This window comes from Ammospiza caudacuta, chromosome 3, assembly GCF_027887145.1.
Source record: "Ammospiza caudacuta isolate bAmmCau1 chromosome 3, bAmmCau1.pri, whole genome shotgun sequence".
Taxonomy (NCBI): Eukaryota; Metazoa; Chordata; class Aves; order Passeriformes; family Passerellidae; genus Ammospiza; species Ammospiza caudacuta.
This window is the reverse complement of record NC_080595.1, coordinates 60,984,462-61,011,652: the sequence shown is the minus strand read 5'-3', so window position 1 is coordinate 61,011,652 and position 27,191 is coordinate 60,984,462. Positions and strand designations below refer to the sequence as shown.

The window sequence follows — 27,191 nt, the reverse complement described above, 5'->3', positions numbered from 1 at the left end:
GCGGCCGGTGCGAGGATGTCCCGGAGACCCCGGCACAGGTAACCCGCTGTCTGCGGGCGGGGGACGGCCGGCTGCGCTCCGCGCCTGTCACACGGGGCGCGGGACGGGAGAGGGGGAAAGCGGCAGCAGGCACCCGGCTCTGCCGGCGGACGGGCGGGCAGCCCCCCGTCCTCCGCGCACCTGGTGTACTCCGCCCCCGGTGCCGGGGCGCTCTCCTCCTTCAGAGGCGCCGGGGGAGCTGCAGCCCGGCGGGACGCGCCGCGGAGCCGCCGGTGCCGGGGCGCTCGGGCCCCGCGCTGCACGCCGGCGGGGGGCCGGTGCTCGCCGCCCGCGGGAGCCGGCGCTGAGCCCGAGGGAGCTGCGCGCCCCGCAGTCGCAGGGCGGGACGATGTCTGGCGGGCTCGGCGGCGGCAGGTAGCGCGTCCCGTCCCATTCATTCATTCCCGGCCGGGTGAGGCGACAGGTGGGCGGCGGGTGCGGGGACTCGGTTCGCTCCCTCGACTTTTTGTTTCCTTTATTCGTGCGGCCCTTTCGCCTTTGGAAGCGCGACTCTGGCCTGCGGGGCTTAGTTTTTTCCCGGTACACGCCGCTCGGCACACGCCGGAGCGCGGCAGCGCGGGCGGGGGGCTGCGGCTCCGACGGAGCGCTCGGCCGGAGCTGTCACCGCGCCCGCCCGCCTGCCGCGCACCCGGGCCACGGCGATCCCTGCCACGCCGCGCCGGGGGCTGGGGCCGCGGTGCCCCGGAGGCGGCGGTGCCCCGGAGGCACCGGACCGGACGGGGCGGCAGCGCCGCGTGGCCGCGTTCGTGGCCCCGCTGCCGCGCGGGCGCACAGAGCGGGGTTGTTGTCTAATTAGCCGGGGACGGCGGGTCGGACACGTGGAGGCTTTTTTCTCTTTGCAGCCCGGCATCCTCCCCTCCTCCCTCCCCTTTGGCTGGCTGTGACAGGGGAGAAGGTCGCAGCGCTGCCTGTCGCTTCCCGGGAGCCAGCCCCGTCCGGAGGGACAGGGGTCTTGGTGGGCTCTTTCTAAGGAAGAGGGGCTTGCGGTGCGGGAGGAGGCGGTGAGAGCTGCTGGGCGAGCGCCGGGCCGTACTTTTGAGTGTCAGAGCGGGGCTGTCGCTAGAGCTGGCGTTGAATCACCCGGCCCGTGTCTCCCGAAAGAGAGGGACAGCTACCGCTGCCTCGCGGGCGCCTCCCGCCGGGACACGGCCGCGCTCGGGGCTGGAGGCCGGGGCCGCTCGGTGCCGGGTCCGCCTCATCCAGCGGGCGCCGGCGGGAGCGGGCGCGGGCTCTGCCCCGCGGGGCTGGTGCCCGAATTCCTTCAATCACGGTAACACCAGCGAGTCGTTTCCTCTACACCTCCTTTTTTTTTTTTTTTTTTTTTACCTTTTTTTTTTTTTTATCTCTCCCTTTTTTTTTTTTTCCTTTTCCCCCGTGTATCGTTGCACAAGCTGGTTGCCTCGGCGAGCAGCACAGCGCTGATGGGCGGCCGGGGGACTCCCGCTGTCCCGGCCGGGCGGAGCGCCGTGCCGTGCCGAGCCGCCTGGGGGACCCTTCAGGGCTGCGGCCGGAGGTGCAAAATAAAGTTTTAGAGCATTGCTGAGGGCCAGGTTGACTGAAGAAACTACCGAAGAAAGTCCCGGCATCCCCGGGCACTTTTCTCCTGCTGGAGAACGCAGGTAGTACAGTGAAGTTTGCTCGGTTCTGCGGTGCCAGCGAGGCCCCAGTCATTTAAATAACCCTGTTACAGAACTTGCCCCGCACTGAAGTCCTTAAACGTGTTGGCCGCTGGTGCTGTGCTGCTGTTGCACAGCGGCGTTTCCCTGCGGCGCAGGAAGCGCCGCCGATGGATGCGTACCTGCTGCTTGCCGTCTACGGAAAACTCATTTTCAAAATGATACTTGGAAACTGTGCCACAAAACTTCCTTTGGCATATGGGCAGCGGCGCAGCTGTCTCTGTGTGTCACTGAGAAAAGTGAATCTGCTCTGAGCGGCGGCTGGGGACGGAGCCGCGCGTGTGGCAGCTGGAGCGTGGGAGCTTCTGCTCAAGCACGGGAGGCTCCAGCTGCCAGCGAGGGGTGCGTGCGGAGCGGGAGCTCCATCGGGGCTTACTCCCAGTGCTTATGGGGTCTTGGGAATAGGGAGTGAATGGCGGGGCTGCCGGACTGCGGCGCGGGGGGCGCGATGCACTGTATGGGTGAGTCAGGGGCACCCGGCAGAGGCTGCAGGATGGCCACACACACAGCAGCAGGCTGTGGAAAACTTTTTACATGTAGCATGTAAGCATGCTCTTTCATGGCACAGGCCAGAAAACAGGGTGGAAGATGTAGGGTGTGATTAGCCCAGTGCTTTTAAAGAACGTATGTTCAGCAGCTTGCCTTTCGGAGGTGTTTGCATCTTGACAAACAGTAACCGTGCCGCACTGCAAATTAATTGAAAGTAATCTCCTGAAAGCAGGTTAACAGCATAAACAGCGCCTGTTAATTTTATTACAAAATAACTTTCTTTTAATGTCTTAGTCATACTTTTAACATAACACAGCATGCCAGACCATCAGATATATCACAGTTTGAATCTTAATGACACTGACCCCTTTCTAACACTCGTGGCTTGCAGCTCTTAGCTGAAGTATCAGAACTGCTGCACATACCTTAAAAGTTAGAAGTAAGATACTGTCCACCAGAAAGGCATGTCTTGTTGCAAAACACTCTTTTAGATTTAGTTAGCTAGGTAGAGAAGGTGCTGTTTGTGAAAAGAGTCATGGAGTCCTTTTTACCCATAGATAGCCTCTGGGGAAATCCCTTAGTCATGAATTAGGTGAGCAGAGTATTTCAAAAACAGTACGAGGGATTTAGAAATAGACTAGAGGTAATAAACTTATAGAAATGGAGACTACAGAAAGGCTCAGTCATTCATTTGTTGGTTGCAGGATTAAACAAATTTGTCTTCAGTCCTTATCTGTCCAAACCCATAAATGGAGGGCATATTTTATATTAGAGCTTATTGCATGTTAATGCTGCCACTTACTGTCTTTACTTATTGTAAAACCTTGTGCCTTCTCATATAGGGCCCATAAACATTTTCTCAAACAAGGTTATTGTTTAGCTTTTTGTTTTGCTACACAGTTGGTTTTATTTTGGAGCAGTATAACAATCTGCTGTATTAAACATACAAAAACACTAATATTTTTCAGAATGTGTATGGCATGACTTAAAGATCTTAAGCATGTACTCGTGTACTGGACACAGCCTCTAGTTGTCTTTATTGTCCCAAACATTGTATTTTAATTTGAAACCTTCATTGGTTGAAAGTTTGCCAAATGTGTAATTCACCACTGATCTAACATTAGGAGCAGGTCTAAACATGCACAGTAACACGAAGGTTGCCAGCCCTTTGCCTGTATCTGTGGATACCAAAAACAGCAGAACCAGTTCAGAATACTAGAACAACAGAATGCAGAACAAAATCTCGTTGTGCAAGTTTTAAAACTTTTATCTGTGTAACCTTTGTAAGGATTGTAGTGGGGGGGGGTTGTGTTTTGTAATTAAGTAGCTCAAGTCCTCATGCTCCACTCTGTCTCGCTGTGTTTCCTTTTGCAGTATATATAGCAGTGATGATGATGAAGAAGATGTTGAGGTCTATGATCACGACTATGATGGTCTGCTTCCCAAGACTGGAAAACGCCACTTAGGAAAAACCAGGTGGACCCGTGAGGAGGTAAATCCAAGTTCATTCCTCTCCTGCATGTAAAAAGATAAGAGAGAGCATGGATCACATTCTTCTTCAAATTGCTTCATGTTCTTCACCATGTTGTTAATCTACAAACTTACTTCAGTGACAGTCCCATATCTGAGAACAACTTTTTTGACCCACTTGCTATATTCAGTGTTTTATTTAACTTTGAGCATAGTTCTTACCTTTTAAATAAAACATATAAACACAACTTTTTAATTTCCACCATGCTCTGTGTTAAAGCATGTGATGTGTGAATCTCTGCGCAATCCCTGTTGGGGGTTCCAAAGCAGATTCCAAATCACCTGTAGCAGTGCCTCATTGTTGCTACTCTCCTCTTTCTGTTTGGAAACTGTTGCTATGCCAGAACCCGCCTGTGTGCAGTGTCCCGCAGCAGTAAACCACTGTGGCAAAAACTGCTGCAGTCCTTCTGTACCACTGGAATTTTGCACTTTAATTGCACTGTTAGGATTCCAAGTGGAACTAAAGTAAAAGCTGGAGGGGACAGAAATCCAGCAGTACCAAAACTGAGCATTCAGGATGTATTTTGCTTTTCAAGATCAAGAATTATATGTGATACCCTTGTGCTGACTTTCTGGGGAAATTGTGGTATCAAACTCCTCTGCCAGACGGATCTCCTTTGGCCATTTAACTGGTTTGAGTTTGTTGTGGAATACATTAATACAGTTCTTGAGTTGTGTTTTGACTTTCTCTTCTCTAACAATGTGTATTGATGTAAAAAGAGTGGCAGGTCACCCCTTGCAAGCTTTTTATTTATTTTAAATCATAGTCTGCCCTTGCAAAGGTGGATGTGGTTGTGATGTGGCCAGGGAGGAAAGGATGGCCATGAGATCCAAAGGCCATTGTCCTGTTGCATGAACTGGGAGCATACTGGGAGATGCTAACTGGGGAAGGAGAGGGCTACTCTTCTCCTCTTGTCTCCTGGGGTATTTCTGGTTGGTTTTACTCTATCTTGGTCTTTCCCAGTACATAAGACTGGTTTCTTTTGTCTTTAGGGTCTATATTTCTGGCCTTACCATTAAAAAGATTGGGCCAAATTTTTTGCTATTTACAGGTATGCAAAACTCCCTCACAGAGAGCAGGAGCAAAAAGGAGCTGTTAGTTTTATTGTGCATTTATTGTAGGTGAATAGGCCATGAGCAAGTTACTGGAACTCCCATTACTTGCAAGACATGTAAAGCTTAAGGCTGTGATTTTCAGAGGTGCCCAGGTAGCTGAGTGCCTGAGTGTTGCTGAATTTCAAGGTTATTCTGATGCTTGGCATCTAAACACCCATTTCCTCCTGTAAATTCAGTCCAAGAATAACAGCTACAGTGCTTTGATGAGTAAAATGTGAATGTATATTGTGAGTCAAAGAATTGCACAGAAGTCAGTATTTCTCCTGCAGCACAGTAAAGAACCTGCCAAATTCCAAAGGAGTAGAAAAATCTTATGCTCTAGGAATTAAAAGCATGCAAAGACTACAGACCCTCCCTTACACTCAGAAAGCAGTAGATGCATAAGAAGCTACAAGAATGAATTAAAAAAAAATTCATTTGGATAATAAGAGATTGCAATATTAATTATCTCTGGGGGGGGGTTTATGATTCAGGATGAAAAGCTGAAGAAGCTTGTGGAGCAGAATGGCACAGAAGACTGGAAAGTCATTGCCAATTTCCTTCCTGTAAGTGGATATTGGTTTCTGTTTCCAGGCTTCGTAGCAATTCTTTATCAAGGGGTTTCCTTAATAAAGGGGAAGGGGAGTGGTTGATTTATAGTTACATCTTCAGGGGAGATATAAAACTTCCACAAATTGAGACCTTAGAAATGCAGTTAGATTACTGTGGAAACCTCTGCATTTATTTTTCCTTTCACTTCTCAGAAAGGGTTGGAAAAAAACAAGCAAAAATGGGGGATGGTGGGGACTTGCACACTAGATGGTCAATGTGACAATGAAACAAAATGTCTCAGCACAGCTAAAAAAAAATATAACTTTGGTGAATTGGAAGTATTATTTTGAAGAAAATTCTTTGTGTTTGGCTGTTGCTGAAATACTGCATGTGAAAGCATGCCAGATATTGTGCAGATGGGGAAGATAAAATTTGTGTAGTTTTGGTGATGGAGTCCTCAATGCAGAAGTGATGGAAACTTTATCTATTCTGTGAGCAAATGGATAGTTGACCACCTTCTTCTCAGACTTACTGTATCACTCTGTGATGTTTAGTAATCTTAGTTGGTAGTGAAATACATCAAAACAACTGTATGTGAATAAGAGCATTCTCACTCTAAATCATCTTTTCTAAAGAATTATCCACTTTGTGTATTTCACATTTCTCTAGAATCGGACAGATGTTCAGTGCCAGCACCGATGGCAGAAGGTACTAAACCCAGAACTTATCAAAGGTCCCTGGACTAAAGAGGAGGATCAAAGGGTAGGTAATCAGTTTTTCCTTCTGTCTGATTAATGCCTTACGAGCAGATTTCATGTGTTGGGGCAAAACTACTGGAAACTTTGGTGGTCTCAACATTATTGTGGCCAGAGGCAGATTGTATTTGTGTAGTGCTTTCTAAGTTTGCTATGAAAATAAATTACTGTTGCTTTACAGCACTGTAATGTGGAGTTGCAGTCTAGAAATGCCTTAACTATTACCAGATTCTTCCTTTCGGGTAAAAATATGAATGGGAAGTGGGGAACCTTAGTTGCTATTAGTTTTACTTTGGCAGTTTTGAGAAATGTTGTCGAAAATATTGCTTCACCACAGAAAAAAATGTCATTGATTCATCATGCATCATTAAATACAGGCAGTTTTTATGTCCTTCTTTGAAGGTAATAGAGCTCGTGCAGAAATACGGTCCAAAGCGCTGGTCTGTCATTGCTAAGCATTTGAAGGGAAGGATTGGAAAACAGTGCAGGGAGAGGTGGCACAACCATTTGAATCCAGAAGTGAAGAAAACCTCCTGGACAGAAGAGGAAGATAGAATTATTTACCAGGCACACAAGAGGCTGGGAAACAGATGGGCAGAGATTGCAAAGTTGCTGCCTGGACGGTAATGACACATGCTTTTAGCTCTTAAAAAAGGAAAAAGCTGCAGGTCTGAGCAGTCTGTTTTGGTTGCCTCAGGCTGCACTGTATAAATCGAAAAAATATTGGAATCAAAACCTGGGAAGCCAGTGACACACCAATGTGCTTTTTTCTCAGTGGGGAACTTCACTGGTTGGTCAGTACACACAGCAGTGTGCTATTTTCTCAGGCTTTTAATGTTTGCCACAGGTAAAAACACCAGTAAGTGGAGCAAGAGCATAAGAGTTCCTAAATGTCTGTGCAGTCTTATTTGTGTCTGCGATGACTGTCAAAATTTAAATCAATTTAACAGGGAAGGATCAGGGCCTGCAAATGGAACATAATTTACATTCAGCTAAGGGTATGCCTTCAACATGAAATCCAGTCTGTTAATTCAAAATGATTTAAGAAAGGCTTCTTCAACTTTTGTAATTGCTCTTGAATCATCCAGATGATTTTGACCTGTTAAAAAATCATATGTAAAGTAGGAGAAAGTTTTTCCTCAAACTCTGGTCCTGGAAATACTTGTCTCACTGAAAGCTTTTGTATAGCTTGTATATGAACTCAAAGATTCTGTGTCTTGCTTGATTAAAAGTGACTCAAAATGTGGGCAAGCAAATAATGTAAGCAAAGGAGAGGTTTCTCTTCCTTCTTTTCTTCCTGCTATTTGATAAAACATCTTCAAGACCTAAATATAAGGCCTAGGATCATGATAACCCTTTCAGCAATCATTCAGGGCTGCTTTCACCTTCTAGAAGATGAAAGAAATTAGCCCTTGGAAATATTTTTTGGCTTTCACACATCACAGATACTACTTTGAATGATAGCATGCAGTGGTGATGTTTTTCAAACAGCTCTGCTATTTTAAAATGTACTCTTAAAAATCTCACAAAGTTGGTAAGTTTACTTTTCCTGACATATATATGTGAGGATTTCAATCTCAGTTTTTCTGCATGTAAGAAAAATCGCAACAGTTTTGTTTACTGAGTTTGTATGTACAGCATGTTGTTGTTGCTGTCTAGGTGACCAGCTGGAAAATTGCTTGGAAGTTAGTCTGTTCACAGCTGTTCTTCACAGTCTTTCTTTCCAGCAATGACACAATAAGACTCCACTGAAATATTAAGAGATAAGAAGATGATGTTGGCATTCCTTTAGGATAGCCTCAAAGGGAAGTTAGCCTTTGTTGTCTCCTCACTTCATTGGAATGAAGTGAAGATGAAATTAGTAATTTCTTACAATTTGAGGATGTAAGTCATGAGAGATTGCTTTAAAAAAGTATGTAAACAACCGTAGCCTGTTTTTCTTTTTCCCTAACCTTTATACTAAGCATCTTTCCTGAGAAGTTGGGAGTAGCATCTGTAGTGGTGGGGGTAGGAGGAAGGTCAGAGAAGAGCTCAGAGTTTAAACAGAAATGCAGACAGCAGTTCCCTGCCCATTTGACCTGTCTGAATTGGAAATGCTCGTATTTGAAACTTCCTCGAGCGCCTGCATTTCTGTTGCAGAACTGATAATGCTATCAAGAACCACTGGAACTCCACCATGCGCCGGAAGGTCGAGCAGGAGGGCTACCTGCAGGAGTCCTCCAAAGCCTGCCACTCCTCAGCAGCTGCTGGCTTTCAGAAGAACAACCACCTGATGGCCTTTGCTCACAGCGCGTCGCCGCCCGCGCAGCTGCCGGTGGCCAGCCAGCCCCCGCTGGGCAGTGACTACCCCTACTACCACCTCCCCGAGCCTCAGAACGTGAGTGCCTGCCCACGGCTGTGGGGAGGGGGTGCTGCTTCTGCCTCCTTGGACACATGGGCGCAGCTTAGCCAGGCCTGGCTTCAGCTCGAAGGGTTTTCTTCGTCGTGGTGGACTTGGATGTGTTTGGTGTCAGATGAGGAGTTCTTTGACTTTGTGAAAATAAGTACATTTCAAACTGGTGGCATTCAGGTGGTGGAACTGGGTACAGCTGGTTTAACGCCTTGGGAGCAGTTAACATAGTTCTTAGAGTTGGGAATATTAAATTTCTTGAATATCAGTTGAATCTGGTTAATTCTGTGTTCCATGTCAAAATCTCCCACATTCTCTTTAGTAGTATTCTGTCTGTGGGTTGCCTGTCAGAACCAAGTGAACAAGTATTGTTTTTAATTAGATTTCTTTTCTATTAATGATTAATAATGAAACAGGCTCCTGCTTCAGACAGTTGCATTGTAGAGTTTTAGATGATAATAAATTGCATCTTTTGCTTTTTCACTTCAATTTAGAAAATCCTTACAAATGTGTCTATAAATTATTCATCTTTTCTCATTCAGGAAGGGTAAATATTTCATATATGAATTTTCTTTCTTCCTCTCTAATGCTTGCAGTCATATTCCTAAAAACGTGATTACTTTTCTTGTAAACTTTTTTTTTTTGTTATTTCATCTCAACAGACTACAAATATTAAGTACCTAACACCAAAGTATGTTTAACACAAATTGGCAATGCAAGCAGATAATATGATGGAAATAAGAAATTTTTGCTTTTTGACCTAGGTTCCTGGTCAGATCCCGTATCCAGTAGCACTGCATGTAAATATTGTCAATGTACCTCAGCCAGCTGCTGCAGCTATCCAGGTAGATAACTTGAACCTTATTTCAAGAGTCAATTTCTTAAATGTTTGATAAACTAAAATGCAGACATCATGCATTAAGGAAACATTTTAATGTATTAAGTGTGGTGAAAAGAGAAAATGGGGAAGGTCGGGGAGTTCTAACATGGCTAGTAATTGCTCCTTCTGAAGTGGATTTTAAATGCAGTAGTTGACATCTGGTGTGATGGCCTTCACTTTCTCCATTTCAAATGTCTATACTGAAATTCAGCAGAGACTTTGGTGGTGCAAAACACAATTGACATTTGTTTCATCTTGGAATCTAATTTGGCTGTTATTACCACAGGTCGGCAAACCACGAGCATTTGAGTTGCTACATCCTATCAGACCTTTATCTTTTCTTTTCCCTTAACTCTTAATTTCAGAGACACTATAATGATGAAGACCCTGAGAAAGAAAAGCGAATAAAGGAATTAGAGTTGCTACTAATGTCGACTGAGAATGAACTGAAAGGGCAGCAGGCATTACCAGTAAGATTGTCACTGTGTGCTTGGATGGAGGGATAGCAGCCTTACCCCAGTGCTTGTCTTTTTAACTTTTTACTCCCCCTCTGCCTTCAGTACTAATCAAGGCTCTATATTTCCGTTTTAAAAGGATGAAACATAGCACATATGTAATCTGTATCTGCTTCGTAAATTCTTTTGCTGACAAAAAATCAAAAAATTTTGCAGGTATCTTACTCTGCAGAGTGGGAGCAGGATTGGGCTCAGTAACATGACGTAAATTGGAAACGTGATGATTGCACAAAAATTTAAAATCCTACAGACCTTTAAAAATTGAAAATCCTACAGACCTTTGATCAATAACAGGATCTGTGTTTCTGAAAGTGTGCAATGGTTCATGTGATGAAAATGTAGTGCCTGTGCATTAGATTTTTCTTCTCTGTTGCATTCTTTCCTGCAGCTGTGTTTTATATACTTCGTAAGCTTCACTTGGTGCATGTTTGAGAATTTGTTTTACTCCTCTGAATAATGTTAGATTCTTCATAACTGCATGTGTGGAGCAAGTGCTGGCTATTACTGAATTCTCATACTTGGTTGTATATGCCATTGGATGTTAATACGTGGAAGCCCTTGTGTAACTACTTAACACCGTTGCCAAAGCCAAGAATCCCAAAATCATTTTTGAAGATAGGTGATAGCCAGCAGAACCTTTTTCTTTTTTTTTTTTTTTTTTTGGGCAATATTTAAATGATTAGTAAAAGAACTGCATGCATGATACGTTAGTTTGGCCACTTTTTAACTTTAGTTGATGTTTTGCAATTTCTTCTGTTGCATGATCACACTGGAAAGAAACTTCTGTTAATTTGTTCTTCTGCTTTCCTAACCACGTTGATTTGACAGCCTCTTCATTGCATTGGTGTAAGCTGTAGCATTAGACAGGGATAGCAGAAGAAAAGGAGATAAGCAGACAAAAGCAACTCTAACTCTAAAAACTTTTAGGCTCCTACAGTGCTGAGCGCTCAGTAGGGAAATCCTGCCATTTCTTGCTTCTTACAGAAAAGGACTTGCAGACACTTTTTGAGCACTTGGAGTAACAAAGTATGAATTGATTATGTGCTAGTAATGACATATGCCTATAATCCTGGAAGTAAATTGTGAGGTAACTTTGGGATAACAAATACAATGCCAGTATTACTTAAAACAAGATCTTGCACTGATGAAAGGAAACATCTTGACAATTGTTTCATAGGCATAAGCTTTTAGATGATGATGCAACTACTTTTATCTTTCCTCCAGTGGCATCTGACACCTTGTGCAATTTCATTGCTAAGTTCCTTCTGCCTTTCCCCCCTCCCTTTTCTTCTTTTTTTTTTGCCCTCTTCTTCCTTTAGACACAGAACCACACATCAAACTACCCCGGCTGGCACAGCACCACAATTGCTGACAGTACCAGGACCAGTGGTGACAGTGCACCTGTTTCCTGTTTGGGGGAGCATCACCACTGCACTCCATCTCCGCCGGTGGATCACGGTTGCTTACCTGAGGAAAGTGCATCCCCTGCCCGGTGCATGATTGTTCACCAGAGCAACATCCTGGACAATGTTAAGAATCTCTTAGAATTTGCTGAAACACTCCAGTTAATAGACTCCGTAAGTAGACTCGCCGCCTCAGGTGGATTTGTGCATGGTCAAGGAGTAAGGGGTGAAGAGCTGGGATTGTCCTAAATGTGATTGTTGATTTTTTCCCTGAGTAACTTCGAGTTGCTTCAGGATCTGAAGCTTATCTTCTGACATGACAAAATGCAGCTGCTTGTAAATGAAGCCCTCAAGCATGGATGCGTATGCTTTTTTTGGGTGTCTCCCTTTCCTGCTACATCTTGGAAATGGGAGTGTGAGTTTCAGCAAGGTGCACAGTAGGAGCTTGAAACAATCTCTCAATTTTAAGTCTCCTTAAAATACAGTCAGAGATACCATAAAAAATTTTAAACAATGCGATCATATTTACTGGTATTCGAAGTGACACATGCCATAGGTTTGGGTGTGGCCGCTCATGTAGCTGCATCATCTTCTAGAATTTTTCGTTACAGCCTCAATAGCTGCTTTTCAAAGTTTAAGGGACTTGTCCTGGCATATGTGAAGGACTGTAACCACACATTTAAATGTCAAGTATCTGACTGACATTGACATGGACCTGTTGTCATTGTAGTCTCTGGGATGCTACATGTAAAGTAGCACATTGAATTACTTTTGTTGGTGGCAACCTCCTTCAGAAGCAGAGGTGTCTGCTTCATTCGGTATCATTTCCCTTTCAGCACATCCAGAGCAGCACTGCATGTTAGGAGGAGGCCAGCCTTGGTCTACAGCACACATTTTTTTGTAACAAAAGTCACCATCATCATACCAAGCAGAAAACACTGTGCAAGCAAATAGTAAGGACATAATTTGACTCATTTGTTAGGGACTCTGTTGCCAGCAACACTACTACAATGTCAGACAGTTTGATAAGATCAAGGTATGTATTGAAAACACAAATTGTGTTCACAGTGTTGCTGCTCCCATGAGCAGGGTCAGGCTGAATTGAACTGGGGAAGACTTTGTTGTTGTTGTTGGTTACAAACATATCCTAGCGCTGTATTTTCATGAGGTGGCACTATGCACTGTCTTATAGCTCCGTGCCTCCCACGTTGTTTCAGGATCCTTCATCATGGGGTGATCTCAGCACTTTTGAATTCTTTGAAGACACAGACACTCCGGCTAGCAGAGCTCCCCCAGGCAAAGCCGCGCAGCTTCAGCAGAGAGGGGCCAGTGCTTGCAGACCGCAAGGACAGCCCACCACAAATTTGAGCAAAGTCATGTCAAGTCAGGGCTCTCTTGGCTCACCAAAGACCTTATCTGCCTCCCAGGGCAGCGCGGCTCCGTGGCTCCTTCTTCGCAAAAGGAGAGGGCACTGCGGCCCCTCAGCCAGTGGCCACGGTAGCGCCTTGGTCCGAGCTGACACCAGCAGCTCAACTCCTCCTAAGCGCTCCCCTGTCAAAAGCCTGCCCTTCTCTCCCTCGCAGGTAGATCAAGACTTCTGCACAGATGTTACTAATTCTCAAAAGTCACCCCAGCCTTAACAATTTAGAAACTAATCCTTTGGAACAAATGACTAATTACCGTTGTGCTTGTTGATTTCACTCTGTGTTTGAATCTTCTCACTGCTCCTAGTCTTCACTGCTGAGTTTAGTTAATCAGCAAGCTAACTGTTGATTTTTGACTTTTAAATTCAGCTGTGGGGCATGGGTTTTTTTGTTTTGGTTTTTTGCCTTTTTGAATCTTTTTTGTAGGGGAGTGTGACCCCTTGCTTTACTCCTGCTGCTAACTCCAGCTGATCATCTGTGATACTTTCCATCTCTGTCCACTTACAGTATGATTCATTGACCTAGAAAACCCCAAACTACATTTAAATAGCATTCAGGTTGTGAGACAAACTGATAACAACCAGAAAATTCAAATCACACTTGCCATCCTCTGCCCAGGCCATGAGAGTTGGAATAGGAATGAGGAGGAAAATGGCCTGTTAAAATGGTCTGGTTCAAATTCCCAATGATGGTTGCTTTGTTTCACAGCTGTAGCACTATTTAAAAGTGTTTTGGATTTTTTGTTTGTGTGTGTTGGTTTGCTTTAGTCTTTGATGTCAAAGAAACACTGTTTCATGAAGGAAAAGATTTCATGTAATGATTTCTTGCTGTATTTCCCATTACCTATTAGCTGTTTTAATCATATGTCATTTTTCCAGTGAAAGCCAGATTTTCTTACATGCCGCATTTTTATAAAGTGACAGAATCTAGAAGGGAATACATTGAATTGTTGTCAGAATAAAGGATACCACTATGCTCACAGATTTGTAGACTAGAAATAGAAACAATATTTTAGGTTACTAGGTAGAACACATGCAAGAGCAATTTTCTTCAAACAAATAGTGCTACCTCTTTTTCAGTCAGCTGTTTCCATTCCAAAGTATTCCATGCATCCATCACAGGTGGCAGCTTTCATTTTATACTCTGAAAATGAAGTACTTTCTTTTGAGAGAGATTATAGGAAATTTATTTTCCTGTCATCAACACTTTCACTACCCTAAAAGCTCCTAGATGCTCCATATAAATATTTGTGGAATTTAACTCTGTTTCCTGTGGGTTTGTTTTTAAATATCCCTTGCTCATTTTCACCCAGTTTCTTGGGCACATGGGTTCTTAATTAAAATTTATTAGGAGAAAATCCAAATCAGGCTCTGAAAGTGGTGGAAGGTTTTTCTCATTGGAACTGTCATTTCCTTTAGAATTTCCCTCTCAAGCTTCCTGAGCCAAACCATTGAGTATTTTTTCATAATGTAGTCAGGTAACCCACATACCCCTACTCGTATCATAGGGTCAGGAAACTGAGTTGTGTCAATCACAAGAAAATAATTTATTTTTCTTTTGTTGAATAACGTCAGCTTAAGAGGTCAGCCATGTAATCTGGATGTTCCTGTTAATTTTTTCTTTCTTCAACTCGTGCAGTTCCTAAACACCTCATCCACTCACGAAAATTTGAACCTGGAGAACCCTGCACTTACCTCCACGCCGGTGTGCGGCCATAAGATGGCAGTTACCTCCCCGTTCCACAGGGACCAGGCTTTCAAAGCTCAGAAGGAAAACCATGTGTAAGTCTCTTGTCTTATTGAACTCCCAAGGGGCCACATCTTCACATCTGTGTGGAACCAAAGTGCTGGGTCAGCTTTGTATGCTTTGGGCTGTAAGAGGGTGGGTTTAGGTTAGATACAGGGAAAGAGTTCTTCACTGAGAGGGTGGTGAGGCACTGGAGCAGGCTGGCCAGAAAAGTGAATGGCCTATCCATGGATGAAGCCCTGGGTAACTTGATCTCATGGAAGGTGTGCCTGGCTGTGGCAGGGTGTTTGGAACTAGCTGATCTTTAAGGACTGTTCTATCCTGAACCATTCTATGATTCTGTGCTTCTTGCAGAGTTGTTTGCTCACACATTCAGATTTTTCTTAGTTGGGAGTAAAAGTTCTGTTTTATTACTATTGAGGTAGGTTATTAAGCCATGCATATACGTTCACCAGTTTTTAAAATAAAGAGATGTTCTGCTGTAAAAGCAAAATTAATTACAGGATGATAGGGAAATATTTTCCAAAGAAGTCAAAGAGATGTTCTGCTGTAAAAGCAAAATGGATTACAGAATGATAGGGGAATATTTTCCAAAGTCTTACAACAATACTGCCTGTATGCATGCATTTCTGTAAAGAGCTAGTATTTCCAAGCATCTTCCTTTAAAGTTCCTCTCCTTCTTTTTAAAGTTTCAGGACTCCAGCAATCAAGAGGTCGATATTAGAAAGCTCTCCAAGAACACCCACTCCATTCAAAAACGCACTTGCAGCTCAGGAAATCAAATACGGTCCTTTGAAGATGCTGGTAAGAAGGAAACAATGATAAAAGTTGCTTTGATATTAGTGCAGAGGGATGTTCTGGGACTTGGATATAATGTTTCTTTCTTTCTTTCAGCCTCAAACTCCAACTCATCTTGTAGAAGATCTGCAGGATGTTATCAAGCAGGAGTCGGAGGAATCTGCAATAGTGGCTGGGCTACATGAAAGTGGACCCCCTTTGCTGAAGAAAATCAAACAAGAGGTAAATCTCAAACTTACCTGAGGCAATTTAATTCAGAACTCTTTGCTGAGAAACTTATAGCAATGCCTTTTCTATTAAATAGCTGTGTCTGTTTTTCTTTCATGTGAGCCCCAAGATCTTAGTGTCGGTTCCATATAGTACACTAGGCATGTCTAATTCATCTCCCATTGATTTCCATAGAAGTCTTTCTGCTGTTTTCAGCAGGGGTTTGCTTGGGCCGTTCTAATGCAGTTTTCGTTTGAAACTTAAAAAGAAAAGAAAAATTAGACATGAATTTGGATTGAATCTTTCAAATATTGGTGAAAAGTATAGAAGAACCCCATGGGGACCAAGCTCCATGGAGTGACTTAGAAACCTGAACATTTGAGGACATTGCATTATATTACTTTGTCACTAAAGTTCTAAAAATACATTTATTCTCAAACCTTTCTAGGGGATTAAACTCCTGAATACTGACAGAGCACTGAGTGCAAGTATTCAAAGTTTTATTAGATGGGGATTTTTTTTTTGGAGAACCTTGAACTTTTTTCTTCTGCAAAGAGCAAGGCTGCTGTAAAAGATGTTTCTGTAAACATGTATTATGCACTTCTGTGAAGAATATTTGTTCAATTTGTTAAGCAACTGACAGAAATCTCCTGGTCAGTTATGTGGTGGTTGAATCATGCCTTTTCTGCTTTCAGGTGGAGTCCCCAACAGATAAAGCTGGAAATTTTTTTTGCTCAAATCACTGGGAAGGAGAAAACCTGAACACTCAGCTCTTTACACCTGGGTCTGCTATGGAAGATGTGCCAGTAAGTTTTCACACTATCAAAGGATCCTTTGTTTTACATCCCTGTTCGATTCTTAAATGCAATTGAAAGAGAATATTTTTTCTGATTTTCTTCACAAGTAGGCTTTATTCCTTATTTCTATGTCATTTTCTTGTACTAAGCATAAAAAGCAAAATGCTACTCTTTATTACCACTCTGATGCCTATAGAAGGTTTCAGAAGTTGCAGTCATTTTGCAGCCCACAGACTTTGGAGAGCATGCACTTGGAGGATGCCTGCACCTGTGTGCAGAAATTACTAGATCATGGAATTAAAAACTGGCAAAAGAGAGAGAGACAATCTCTCTTGGTTTTTGCAAAGGAGACCTTGCAGGAGCACAGTTCCCTTTGCATTGCCAGGGCTTATGGACTATTCAGTGTTACTCTTACTCTTGAACTTGGATTTTCACTGGGTGGAAGACCTTTGCACAGGGCAATGCTCCTGCAAAGCCAAGTCCCAGGGACACCAGGCTGAGGTCTGCTCCTCATCTGTGCCCAGTGTAGCAACTTCTGCACTCAGCCTGAGTTTGCTTACAATACATTCCAATTCAGCTTGTTCTCATGAGTTGCTGAAAACCTTTTTCTTTTTTCTTTTTCTGTTCAGAATCTTCTTACCAGTTCCATTTTAAAGATGCCTGTGTCTGAAGATGATGACAGTTTTCACAAAACAGTTGCAGTACCTAGAAACAGGCCACTAGCTAGTCCTTTACAGGTAATTATTCTTTGATAAAAGTATATTAAAATATACACATATGAATCCATATATAGATAGATAGATAGATAGATAGATAGATAGATAGCTAGCTTTTTAACAGGCTGATTTTGGGTATGGAAGAATGAAATGTTCAGATGAATGTGGCTGAGGGTCTCCCTTTGCCTGTGGAGCAGGAGGGCACAGTGGCTGCAACAGAGCCAGGAAGCTAAACAGGGCCCAGCCCTGTGTGTGGGGTGTTGTAACTCAGCTGGGCGCAGTGTGGAATTGATAGGACTGAGAATTAACATGGACCAAAGGGTTTTGTTTTTTTCTATAGGCTTCTTGTAGGTGGCACTGCTGTTTTGGAGATTTGAGTAGTGTGGTGTGGTGGCCAGAGCTTGTGACTGTCCTTGGGGTGAGAGGAGAGGTTCCAGCGCTGCCTGGCTGGCACAGGTGTGGCCAGTGCTGCCCATTCAGCCCAGCACCAGGATGGCCTTTCCCCAGTGAGGGCTAAATGTGTAATTGTTGTAATGTAAGTCACATGTGAGGCTGGGGTTTGTGTGTCTGTGCTTTTGCCAAGTGTTACCAAACACAGACATTTGCTGTACTTTAAAACAGAGCTGCTGCACAGGGGCTGATCTAAAACCCACCAAAGTCATCAGCAGCCAGTTTGGCAGCTCTTGTGTACTTTAGGTGAAACCCACAGCAAGTCATTCAGAAAACAAAACATAATTTCTGTATTTCCAAGATAGATGACTAAGTGATTTTGTAGCCCATCTCCACATGGAAGAAATAAAGGAAAGCGTCTCATTCCCCAGGGTGAGTCACTGTCAGGAAGGAAATTGTAACTCCATAGTTCCTGACTTTCAGACAGATAGTCCATGTGGCTAATCCTTTCTTTCCTCCCTCTTTCCAGAATTTACATTAAGGCTTATTTACAGTAGGAAGGAATGAGTAAAGGCTGGTTTTGATTAGGCATTTCTAGCCAGGCATTAAAAAAGGAGATAGTAAAATTTTACACATCCCCATTTGGCACAGTTTGCCATGGAGTAGGCTTGTATTTTGTGCTGCAGAATCATTTGATGAGAAACAGCTTTGGAGAGCAGGGACTAGGACTCCCCTTGGCGTGGGGGCATCTGTAGGGGCCAAAGACTCACTCTCAATATTGTTTATCTGCTGGTCCCTCATGAGCTGTGTTTCTTGGCTGCACTGTGGTAGACAGCCAAGAGAAGGGTTTGCAGGTCCACTGCCCCTGATCTAGGGCAGTATATAGGGGCTGAATTCAGATCCACCTCGTGGCAAAGGAGCCTGGGTCTCCAGCTTTGCTGGAGCTCCCTGGTGGGTGTGTGGGAGGAGGCTGCTGGTCCCCAAGAGCTCAGCCCTGCTCTGTCCCAACAGCCAAACTCTGGCTCCTTCATATATTTAGGACAAGATTTTCAAGTAGCTAACAGCATGGGCTGTGTGTTGTCCTGTTAGTGGTAGTTGCCTGCACTCTGTCTGTAATAAAAGAGAAGGATCTGAGAGGTCTGTAAAATAGGATCTTTTGATCTTTGGTGTACCGGTGTTATGTTTCCTGCTATCTAAAAATATTTTCTTTACAAGCTGCTATAAACGAAAGGGCTTGTTTAACCTTCTGTCCTCACTCATGCTGATTTTGTTCAGGAAGTTTACATGAGTCAATTTGTGGATCATTCTGGATTCAATTCTTCAGTCCTTGCTTAGGAAAACCATGTTAAAAGTCAGGTATGCTCATTGTTTGGATAAAGAGGACCTTTTCTTAAGTAGGAACTGAGTTAAAAAGAACTTCCCAACTCCTCTCAGTGTTGAAAGTGTGTTGAACTGAAAGAAAAAGTAGTTGTAAAAAGCCCCAAAATGAATAGTTAGTAGGCAGCTTCTTGGTGTACTAGTATGAAGGTAAAATTGTTCTCTCTGCTGGTGGAACATTGAGCTTTTCAGCTGAAATGTAATCTTAAATGAAGAATGAGGCTTGGGGTTTCTGTGATGATGGCACAGACAGCTTTTTCAGAATGAAATGCAGACTTTTTCTAACAATGCAGTATTTTCTGCCAATGGCTGCACTCTCTGGTTGGGACTTGGTGTGGTGGTTAAAAGGAATGGTAAAGCTGCTTGGCTTCATGTCAGAGGGGAACAGTGTGGCTGTGTGCAGCTCTGAAGGGATGTGTAGTCTGGCTCTGCTTCACACCATAAACTGCTGCTGCCCTGTCCCTGATGCTTCCCCTCCTCCACCCCAGTGTAAATGGGCTCATGTGCCTTGGGCATGGCATGTCTAAAGGGTGCAAAGCTATGGAAAAAGTTTGCCTTTGTGCTTGTTGTTGTTTTTACTGTTTGCTTTCTGTCCATGACCAGAGTTTATCACATTATTGTCCTATGCTTTCTACCCTTCCTGGTTTAGAGTTTGGTATCTCACCCTCCTACCTGAACACATGCATGGACACAAACAAATAACTGGACTAAATCCACTGATCCCATGAAAGTAGACATTAAGCATGAGGGAACTCATGTGGATGAAATTTAATTGTGTCTGCATATGTTGACATTGCTGCAGTTAATATTTTGGGCCTGATCCAACTATTCTTACTTAGGCAAATTCTCATTGACTTCAGTCCAAGAAAAAATTACAGCAATCTCTGTGCCTTGGGATCTGTGCATGGAAAGGGAAGAGAGAAACAAAGACAGCACTAAACTTAGGGTTTTTTTTTAATATGCTTGGTTCCTAAAATTCCATTTTCTTTTAAATTTGAACTTAGAAAAGAGGGAGGCAGTATATTTACCAGCCCACAGTTTTCCATTGCTTTAATAATTTGCACTACATTTACCCAAAGATATTTGGCTATAACTGATCAAAATCCTTGATTACTTACTGCTTTGCTGTTAAACTCCAAAGGCAAGAGTAGCAAATGTTCAAACACATCTCTAATGATATTTTTTACTGCATTTGGGTACATGACTGATCATATGCCATTTAGTAAATAGCAGCTGATGACCATATCAGATAGCACCATATGATTCACCATCACTTAGCAGGAACAGCATGTTGCATCATTTGGCATGTGAGATCAGGTAGCTCCAAACTCACTGGAGTTTGGTGCTGTCAGTGTTGTATAGAGCAAAGGGAGGAGAAGGCTCCATAGACCCAAGAAGAGTTTGGGCTTTATCCTCATTCAATCCCTTGTTAGATCTCCCCAAGACATTGGATGTAAAGGCAGTTTTGTGTAAGGTCTTCCTGGTAAGGTGTGGAGGATCAGCCAGCTCTTCTGTCCTATGTGACAAATCTCATGGTTGTGCATTATCAGACTGGCAGCAACAGGAATGTCTCACCAAACCCACATGTTGCCTTGGGGTAGACTTGCTCTCCGTTGCATGGATCCCAAATATTTCTGCTTTGCATGCCTGGGGTTAGTTAAAACCTGTATTTTTGCACCCTATATTTTTGTCACTTAGCTGCATGTCAGGGAGATTTTGGTCTCACTAGCAGCTTTTCCAAGGGTTAAGGTTTTGGGATAACATACTCCAATACCAAGACAAAAAGATGATCTGTACTGAGCATGTGCTTGAATTTTGCCTTGTAAGAGGTTACATAAAAACCTCTCTGTTTCTGGCCCTTCCTATGTAAAAGTTAAATTTTATTTCACATTATGTTCCGTAGCAGTAGCGGTACATAAATCAAACTATCCTAACATAGACATTTTAACAGATAGAAAAGTAGGCTAAATCACAGACCTTCCACCTAACCCTGCAGGCTATCAAAAGACACCATGAAATGGAGCCTTTTAAGAAAATAGCACTGCTTTGATATCTTCTTCCCCCAGTAACAAAGGAAACAACACAAGGTAGAAGCCCTGCAAGCTAAAGAGAATGTTCTTCAACCCCTAGCTCCTGTCACTTTCCATTTTTTTAACCACAGACTGACACATTTCAGCTCGAATTTCCTGACTTTCAGCGGTTTATGTAGCCATTTTCTTCAAAGAGTAAGTTTAAAGGATTTTAAAACAGTTACTTGGTTTACCTTTTTTCAAGTGTTGGAGCTGTCATGAAGCTTAACTTTCTCAGTTAAAAAAGTGAAATGTTGTTTTATTTGCAGCTGGTTGTGAGACAAAATGGCCAGGAAGGCAGCATGGTCTCCTGCAACAGCAGGCTTTCTCTGTTTCTCCTCCATGGCTTTTTGGGGGAGGAAGGTCCTGAAATCTCATATTTTTCTTTGTTTAATGAAGGGAGAGGGGGAAGCACACTGTGTTTGAGATTTGCACAGCAGGGGAAGGTAGTCCCACAGGTTTCTCTCACTGGTGCTGCCCCTTCTGTCCCCATGAGTGATGTGCACAGGAAGGAGATACGCTTGCCACAGCTGAGGGAGCCAGAGAAGGTTCAAAGTTACAGGCCAGTCATTGCAGGTTTTCCTCCCAGGTCAGCAGAATTTGGGTTGCAAACAGATTGGAAGTTACAGCTGCCCTGGGCTGGTGATGGTCTCTCAGTTAAGTGACAACTTAACTATTACTCACATAGCAGCAATGTATTCTGATCTGTGGGGGGAAAAAAAGAAAAGATTACTGGAGAGGAGAAGAGCATGAGTTGCAGATGCTTAGTCCACTTCCATATCTTGTCCATTCATCTTACTTGGAAAGCTCATATGTCTTCAGCAGGAGTTTTACCTGAGCAAGACCTTCAGGGTTAAATGCCATCAAATAGCTCTTTCTAACTCTGGTATCATGCTTATAAAAGAAGCTGAAAAGCTGGACCATCTTATTCTTTCACATTTAGCAAGCTGTATTTCTAAGTTGCTCAGAAAGCCCCAGAGTTTAGGAGAAGTCTGTCCTGTGCCCCAGAGGAAAGCCAGCAGCAGGGGTAGAAATAGTGGTCTGTCTTTGTCAAATGAGATTAAAAAGTAATTTATGGTCACTTTAGTTTTTAATTAGTCTTTACTGTCCTGCCAGTTCTGCATCCTTACAGAATAGAAAGCCATGTTATTCATATGCTGTCTATTGTATTCTGCTAGGAGATGATTTTGTTTAGTGCATCGTTTTACTGTTTCAGGAGTGCTGCATTTCTGTTGCAAGCCTTTTCAGTGGCACATTCTGCAGACAATCTGTACCATGTAATCTAAGGGAAAGCTGGCAAGAAATACAGCTTTTTGCAGCAGGGAAACATGATAAGAGACCTAGTAGTCTGAGCATTTAAAATATTTTAAATACACTAGCTTTTTAAAAATTATTTTTAAATACCAGCAATGCTTGGCTAAATTAGTGGTGGTGTTTGTAACACCACTAGCTTTGCTGGAGTTCCTGAAGCTATCTGCCAGCAGAGAAGAGATGTAAAATCTGTCTTCTAACACAGTTCTTTGCCCAAGGATTTCTACTAGACTTTCATCAGGTTGGGAGCTCGGCACTGCAGGACTGCAGCAGTGTTTGGTTTTGGCATTGGCTTCTAACACAAAAGGTGTTGTAACACAGGAGCTTTCTTAAGCTATAGAGACAGCACATGAAAAGGCAGTCTGGGCTACAAGAGCAGAAGGACTAGTTCTGTTAGAAAAGCACCTTTCCATATTGTTTTCTTCCCTTACTCTGGTCTGTTTTCTCTAGATGGTCCAAGTTTTTTATTTAAAGTGCTTTAACTGGATATCCCAGTTACAGCTTTGACAGTTTGTTTACAGTTCACATTTGCCTGAGGGCAGCTGAAGGCATATTACAGGATAAATAATGTAGTTTTGCTGCCAGGAGAAGGATGTACTGGTAGGATTATTGAGGTTAAAAAAAATAGAGAAAGAGAGAAAAAGAAAAGGGACAGGGAGAATGACATAGCTGGAATTGTACCATGGATCTGTAATTTAATCCTATGGGAACTCATAGTACTATACTTTCTTCTCCCCCTCCACTTCGTGATTTAACTTAGAGAGACTGCTGTGTTTGGAAGAGAAAAATACAGTGGAAGTACTGGCTGAAAAGGTTTAAACTCTTTTAATTGACAGCAAAATGAAGATTGGTCTCCTACCCTGTGAGGCAATGAAAAAATTGTGTATGTGAAAAGAATTTACTCTGGAAATTACTTTCGCTTCCCACTGGCTAGGAATTTAGGTGCCAAAATGAACACCCTACTCTTAGATGACTGAATTTAGGCTGGATGAATCCACTGGATTAATTTTGGTGAGGTATGGGTCAGGCCTTCTGGCTTCTTGTTACAAAGATCTTGTTTCATCCATTGGTTTGCAGAGTTAGACCTGTAAATGTGGTCAAGAGGATGCAATGAGCATTCTGCAACAGGAGTGTTCTGGCTGGGGTTTCTGTGCTGTTTTCCTGCATGCCTGTAGCCTTCTGCCTTGGGTCTCTTTCCTTCTGATAGATTTGTTGGGCACTGCTGTCTGTGGGGCACTGCCACTGTGCTGTGACAGAGCCCTGTCAGTACTTGCTGCCATGCTGGTGGGGAATGAGGCATTGTGGGATCCCTTTTTGCCCTTTTTACCATTTTTCCAAGGAGATCCCAGAGCTGTGTGTGACCAGGCCCTGCAAGGCACTCTGCCTGGGCTGTAGGACCCAGCACTCCCTGCCAGGGAGGGAAGGAAAACTGCTCCCATCAGGATGACTTTCACACGTGCCTCTGGCACTGCACTGCAGGGCTGGCAAGGCACAGGCATTGTGCTTTGTTTTGTGTTGGCTGATGAGAGTCAGGGCTTCAGACAGAAAATGTTTATTAAAAATACCCACTTAAATGTTATCTGAGCTCCCCAAGGGTAGAATGGAAAGCTGTGTTAGTAAATATGCTGCATCAGAAAACACACTCCTTTGGGTCCAATGCTGCTTTCTGCACTGGAGCAGACCTCTCACCGTCATCAATAAGATGCAAAGTCAGCCTCTTTTTATAAGTTTGTCACAATAGGGAGGGGGGGAAAAAGTGTAAATAGTGTAATTTTCTGGGGAAAAGAACACATGGATGAAAACTTTTCTGTCCCTACAGGAAAGCTGAAGCTGTTTCAAGCAGGCTGGAGTGAGGGGTGGAGCTGGTTCTCCTATGCCGGCTGTGTCTGCTGCCCAGTGCTCCCCGGGGCAGCCAAGCCCAGTGGGAGGGCAGAGGGTTACTGCCTGCCTGAGCAGCTTCTGCCACACTGACAGCAGGGTAAAGATGAAGACCAGGCTTTCCATGGAAGGAGTGACATGTAGCAGCCTGCTGAGATGTTGGTGATATCAGGATACTGATTTTTTTTTTTTTCTACTAAGCACATGGCTGTTAATACAAAGAGCTCAGTGTAGATACTAACAATTAAGACTAATTTATGAAATAGGGACACTCCTTGCCTGAAGTTACTTATAGTTTCCAGAAATTGACATACTGTGACAAATGGACTTTTCCTTACATATTTTCAGTTATTTAAGGGACTGCTGATCTCTTATTTCTAGACTGGTGAATTGAAGCTTTGGGGGATCACAGGGAAATACTGGTTAGACACATATTTCTGTCCTTGGAAATTATGGATATATGGCAGCTATCAGCTGCTTTTGAGGTATACAGAACAAATCCAACTTCTAAGAAAAACCAATGGCTTTATACCAGGCATTAATTTGGTTTCTCATGCAAATGCCTCTAAAACAGCAGGGGAAAATATGCACAGGTGCCGGAGTCCCACTGAGGATCAATAGGGAGTTGTAGGTTCCCAGCTTGTGTAGGTGCCTTTGAAAAAGTGATGCTGGAAGCTGTTTAACCAAAACATAAAAGGAGCTGTGGTGTGTTGCATGGGGGTCTGTGGCATACAGAAAGTGTGTCACACCTGCTTTCTGGCATGTACCCTTGCCTGAGCCACAGCACAAGGTACACAGCTCTAGAGAAGAGGTGTATGGCATGTCTGTTCACTTCACAAATGCAGCTTTCCCACAAGAACTGCAGAAACTTAAGGATATGAGGCCTGACCTGGTTCTCCTTAGAAAGGGAACTCCTACTGAAGTTCAGCAGTTTTGCTTGCAAAATGGCATCCAGGAGAAGAGGCAGCATTTGGAGCTTCCCTACAAAGAGAAGAGAAAGCCATGTCTAGGGAAGCCCAGCAGAAGTTTGCAGAGGACTAACACACTTGCTTAGTGTTTCACTGGGTTTGTCCCTTTTAGACTGCAAGCCCTCAAAGGCAGGAACCTCGGTCCCTGTGTTTGCCCTGGTGCCCTGATTAGGGCATGTTGCTTGAAATTATCTGTATTTCATAGTTGCCCAGCCTTTTATTATCCATATGTCTTAGATAACACTGTTTACAGTCAGAAGAGCATTCTGTAAACATTTAGGCCAGAGAATAATTCAAGGATCCTCTTGCAAAGTTAGCAACTAGAAGTTGGCAGAAAGAGCCATGGGCACGCCAGGACAGTTCTGCTCTTAGCAGATGGTTTGCAGTCCACTAATTATGATTCATCCACTGTCCTAGAGGTTGGCAAGGCTTTGGACATCTCTTTGAGCAATGTAGTTATTGTGCTGCAAATATGATCCTTTTCAAATGCAATAGAGAACCGAGAAAAGTTTCTCCTGACTTGTCTTTACTGGTGGATCCTGAGCGTACACCTTCTCAGTATTCTGCAGTACTGGGATCCTCTTGTGGAAAGATAAGCACAGTTGTGTTCATTTTTGGAATGTAGACTATTTGTACAGCTAACTGTGTGATAATAGAGGTTTTATTCAGGTCTTACAGAAAGTTTCAGTGTGGAAAGGCAGACACACTGGCTAAGTGAGAGAGTTCAATAGAAAAAAATAAAAGTGTGTATCCTGGTAAATTCCAGGAGCTTTGAAATTTCATTGCTGTTTATAGCTCAAGGCAATGAGAAATGTCTCACGTGTGTAGTGAGTAAATAAATAACAGCACACACAGCCCTCTGCAGATAGGTTTATCTCATTCTAGCATTATACTAAATGGTGTCTGCAACCTCCATAAATACCACAAGAAGTGAAATGGCTTGCACGATAATTAAAAAGCTGTTTCTGCTGAGAGTCGAGCCCCGCTCCCTCCTCCTTTGGCAGGGGAGCTGAGCCGTAGGGCGGGCGCTGATCGCTGCCCACAGGTGAGAGCAGCTTGGAGCGCGGGAATCCTCGGCAGCGCTGCGCAGGCTGTGGAGCTTGTCAGCTCCCCTTAGGGAGCTCTAGGACAGAGCAGCTGCATCTTTAGATTGGAGGTTCAGCAGGAATTCGTGCATGGTCATAACACTGAATATTTTAACTGTGCACTGTAGCCTGTCTGTGCTCTGTTGACCATAAAGTTGGTCTGCCAAGTACGTTTTCGTTTAGATATTCCTAAAGGATTAAAGGCAAGGCTGTAGCTATGGCATTATAGAAAAGACACTGGCTGAGAGAGAAGCAGGAAAGTTTGGATCTCGTGTGTTGTCCCCTCTGCAGGTCATCTGGTCTATGTGCCCCTGTGGTCACTAACTGAGAAGTCAGGATGACATTTTTTTGCCTGTTGTGTTGAGATTTCAGTTTCTCAGGGGACAGGACAACATCCCACTGCCTGTTCGTGGAACAGTTAATTGTGAGCGTGCCCAGCTTTGGCTGGGACTATGGATAAATCACACAGCATTCAAACTAAATGTGTGTCTCTCTCTCTTGTGATTTAGCATCTGAACAACACCTGGGAGCCGGCGTCCTGCGGGAAGATCGAGGATCAGATGGCTCTGCCAGATCAGGCGCGCAAATACATGGCCACCTTCCCCACCCGGACTCTGGTGATGTGAAAGGGTCGGCGCACAGAGAAGCATTATGGTTCTGAGAACACTTCACCTCCACTGGGAAATTCCTGTTCCTCTGCATGAGAACTTTTCATGAATGGGAGAAGAGCCTATCTTTGTTGTGGTACAACAGTTGGGAGCAGCACAAAGTGCATTTAGTCACTCAGCATATATATTCTTGTTGGATTTCACCCAACTTAAGAGTTTGTGTTTTTTTAATGATACTTGCCTAAATTATTAGGTATTGAGTTTGAATCGGTAATTAATGATCTTAAGTGCAGTCTTATAATAAAGATAATTTTTCTTGTACTTTTTGAGATCAAACAGACTTAATACACCAGTATTGTTATTTCGGTGATGTGCTAGTCAGGGGTGGGGTTTAGTTTGTTTCTTTTTTATTTTTTATTTTGTTTTGTAATAATAAAAGAGCAGGTACTCACACAGATATATTTTAAATCACT

General features: G+C 43.6%; 1 protein-coding gene across 6 annotated transcripts; it reads left to right on the top strand.

The window, feature by feature from the left end:
* MYB (MYB proto-oncogene, transcription factor) lies at positions 1-26,868 on the top strand. 6 transcript variants are annotated; one of them, XM_058801940.1, is made up of 16 exons: positions 16-38; positions 3,600-3,717; positions 5,345-5,416; positions 6,072-6,164; positions 6,560-6,780; positions 8,297-8,534; positions 9,311-9,391; positions 9,792-9,887; positions 11,261-11,518; positions 12,562-12,927; positions 14,407-14,549; positions 15,204-15,318; positions 15,409-15,534; positions 16,215-16,325; positions 16,946-17,053; positions 26,620-26,868. In XM_058801940.1, exons 1-16 carry the CDS (start codon positions 16-18, stop codon positions 26,734-26,736), a joined length of 2,286 nt encoding a protein of 761 aa, XP_058657923.1. In that variant the 3' UTR covers positions 26,737-26,868. The 6 variants fall into 6 exon arrangements, with proteins under 6 accessions (XP_058657927.1, XP_058657923.1, XP_058657924.1 ...); XM_058801941.1 differs by having other exon boundaries at positions 9,792-9,896; positions 11,261-11,470; XM_058801939.1 differs by having other exon boundaries at positions 9,792-9,896.
* Positions 26,869-27,191: the final 323 nt, after the last annotated feature.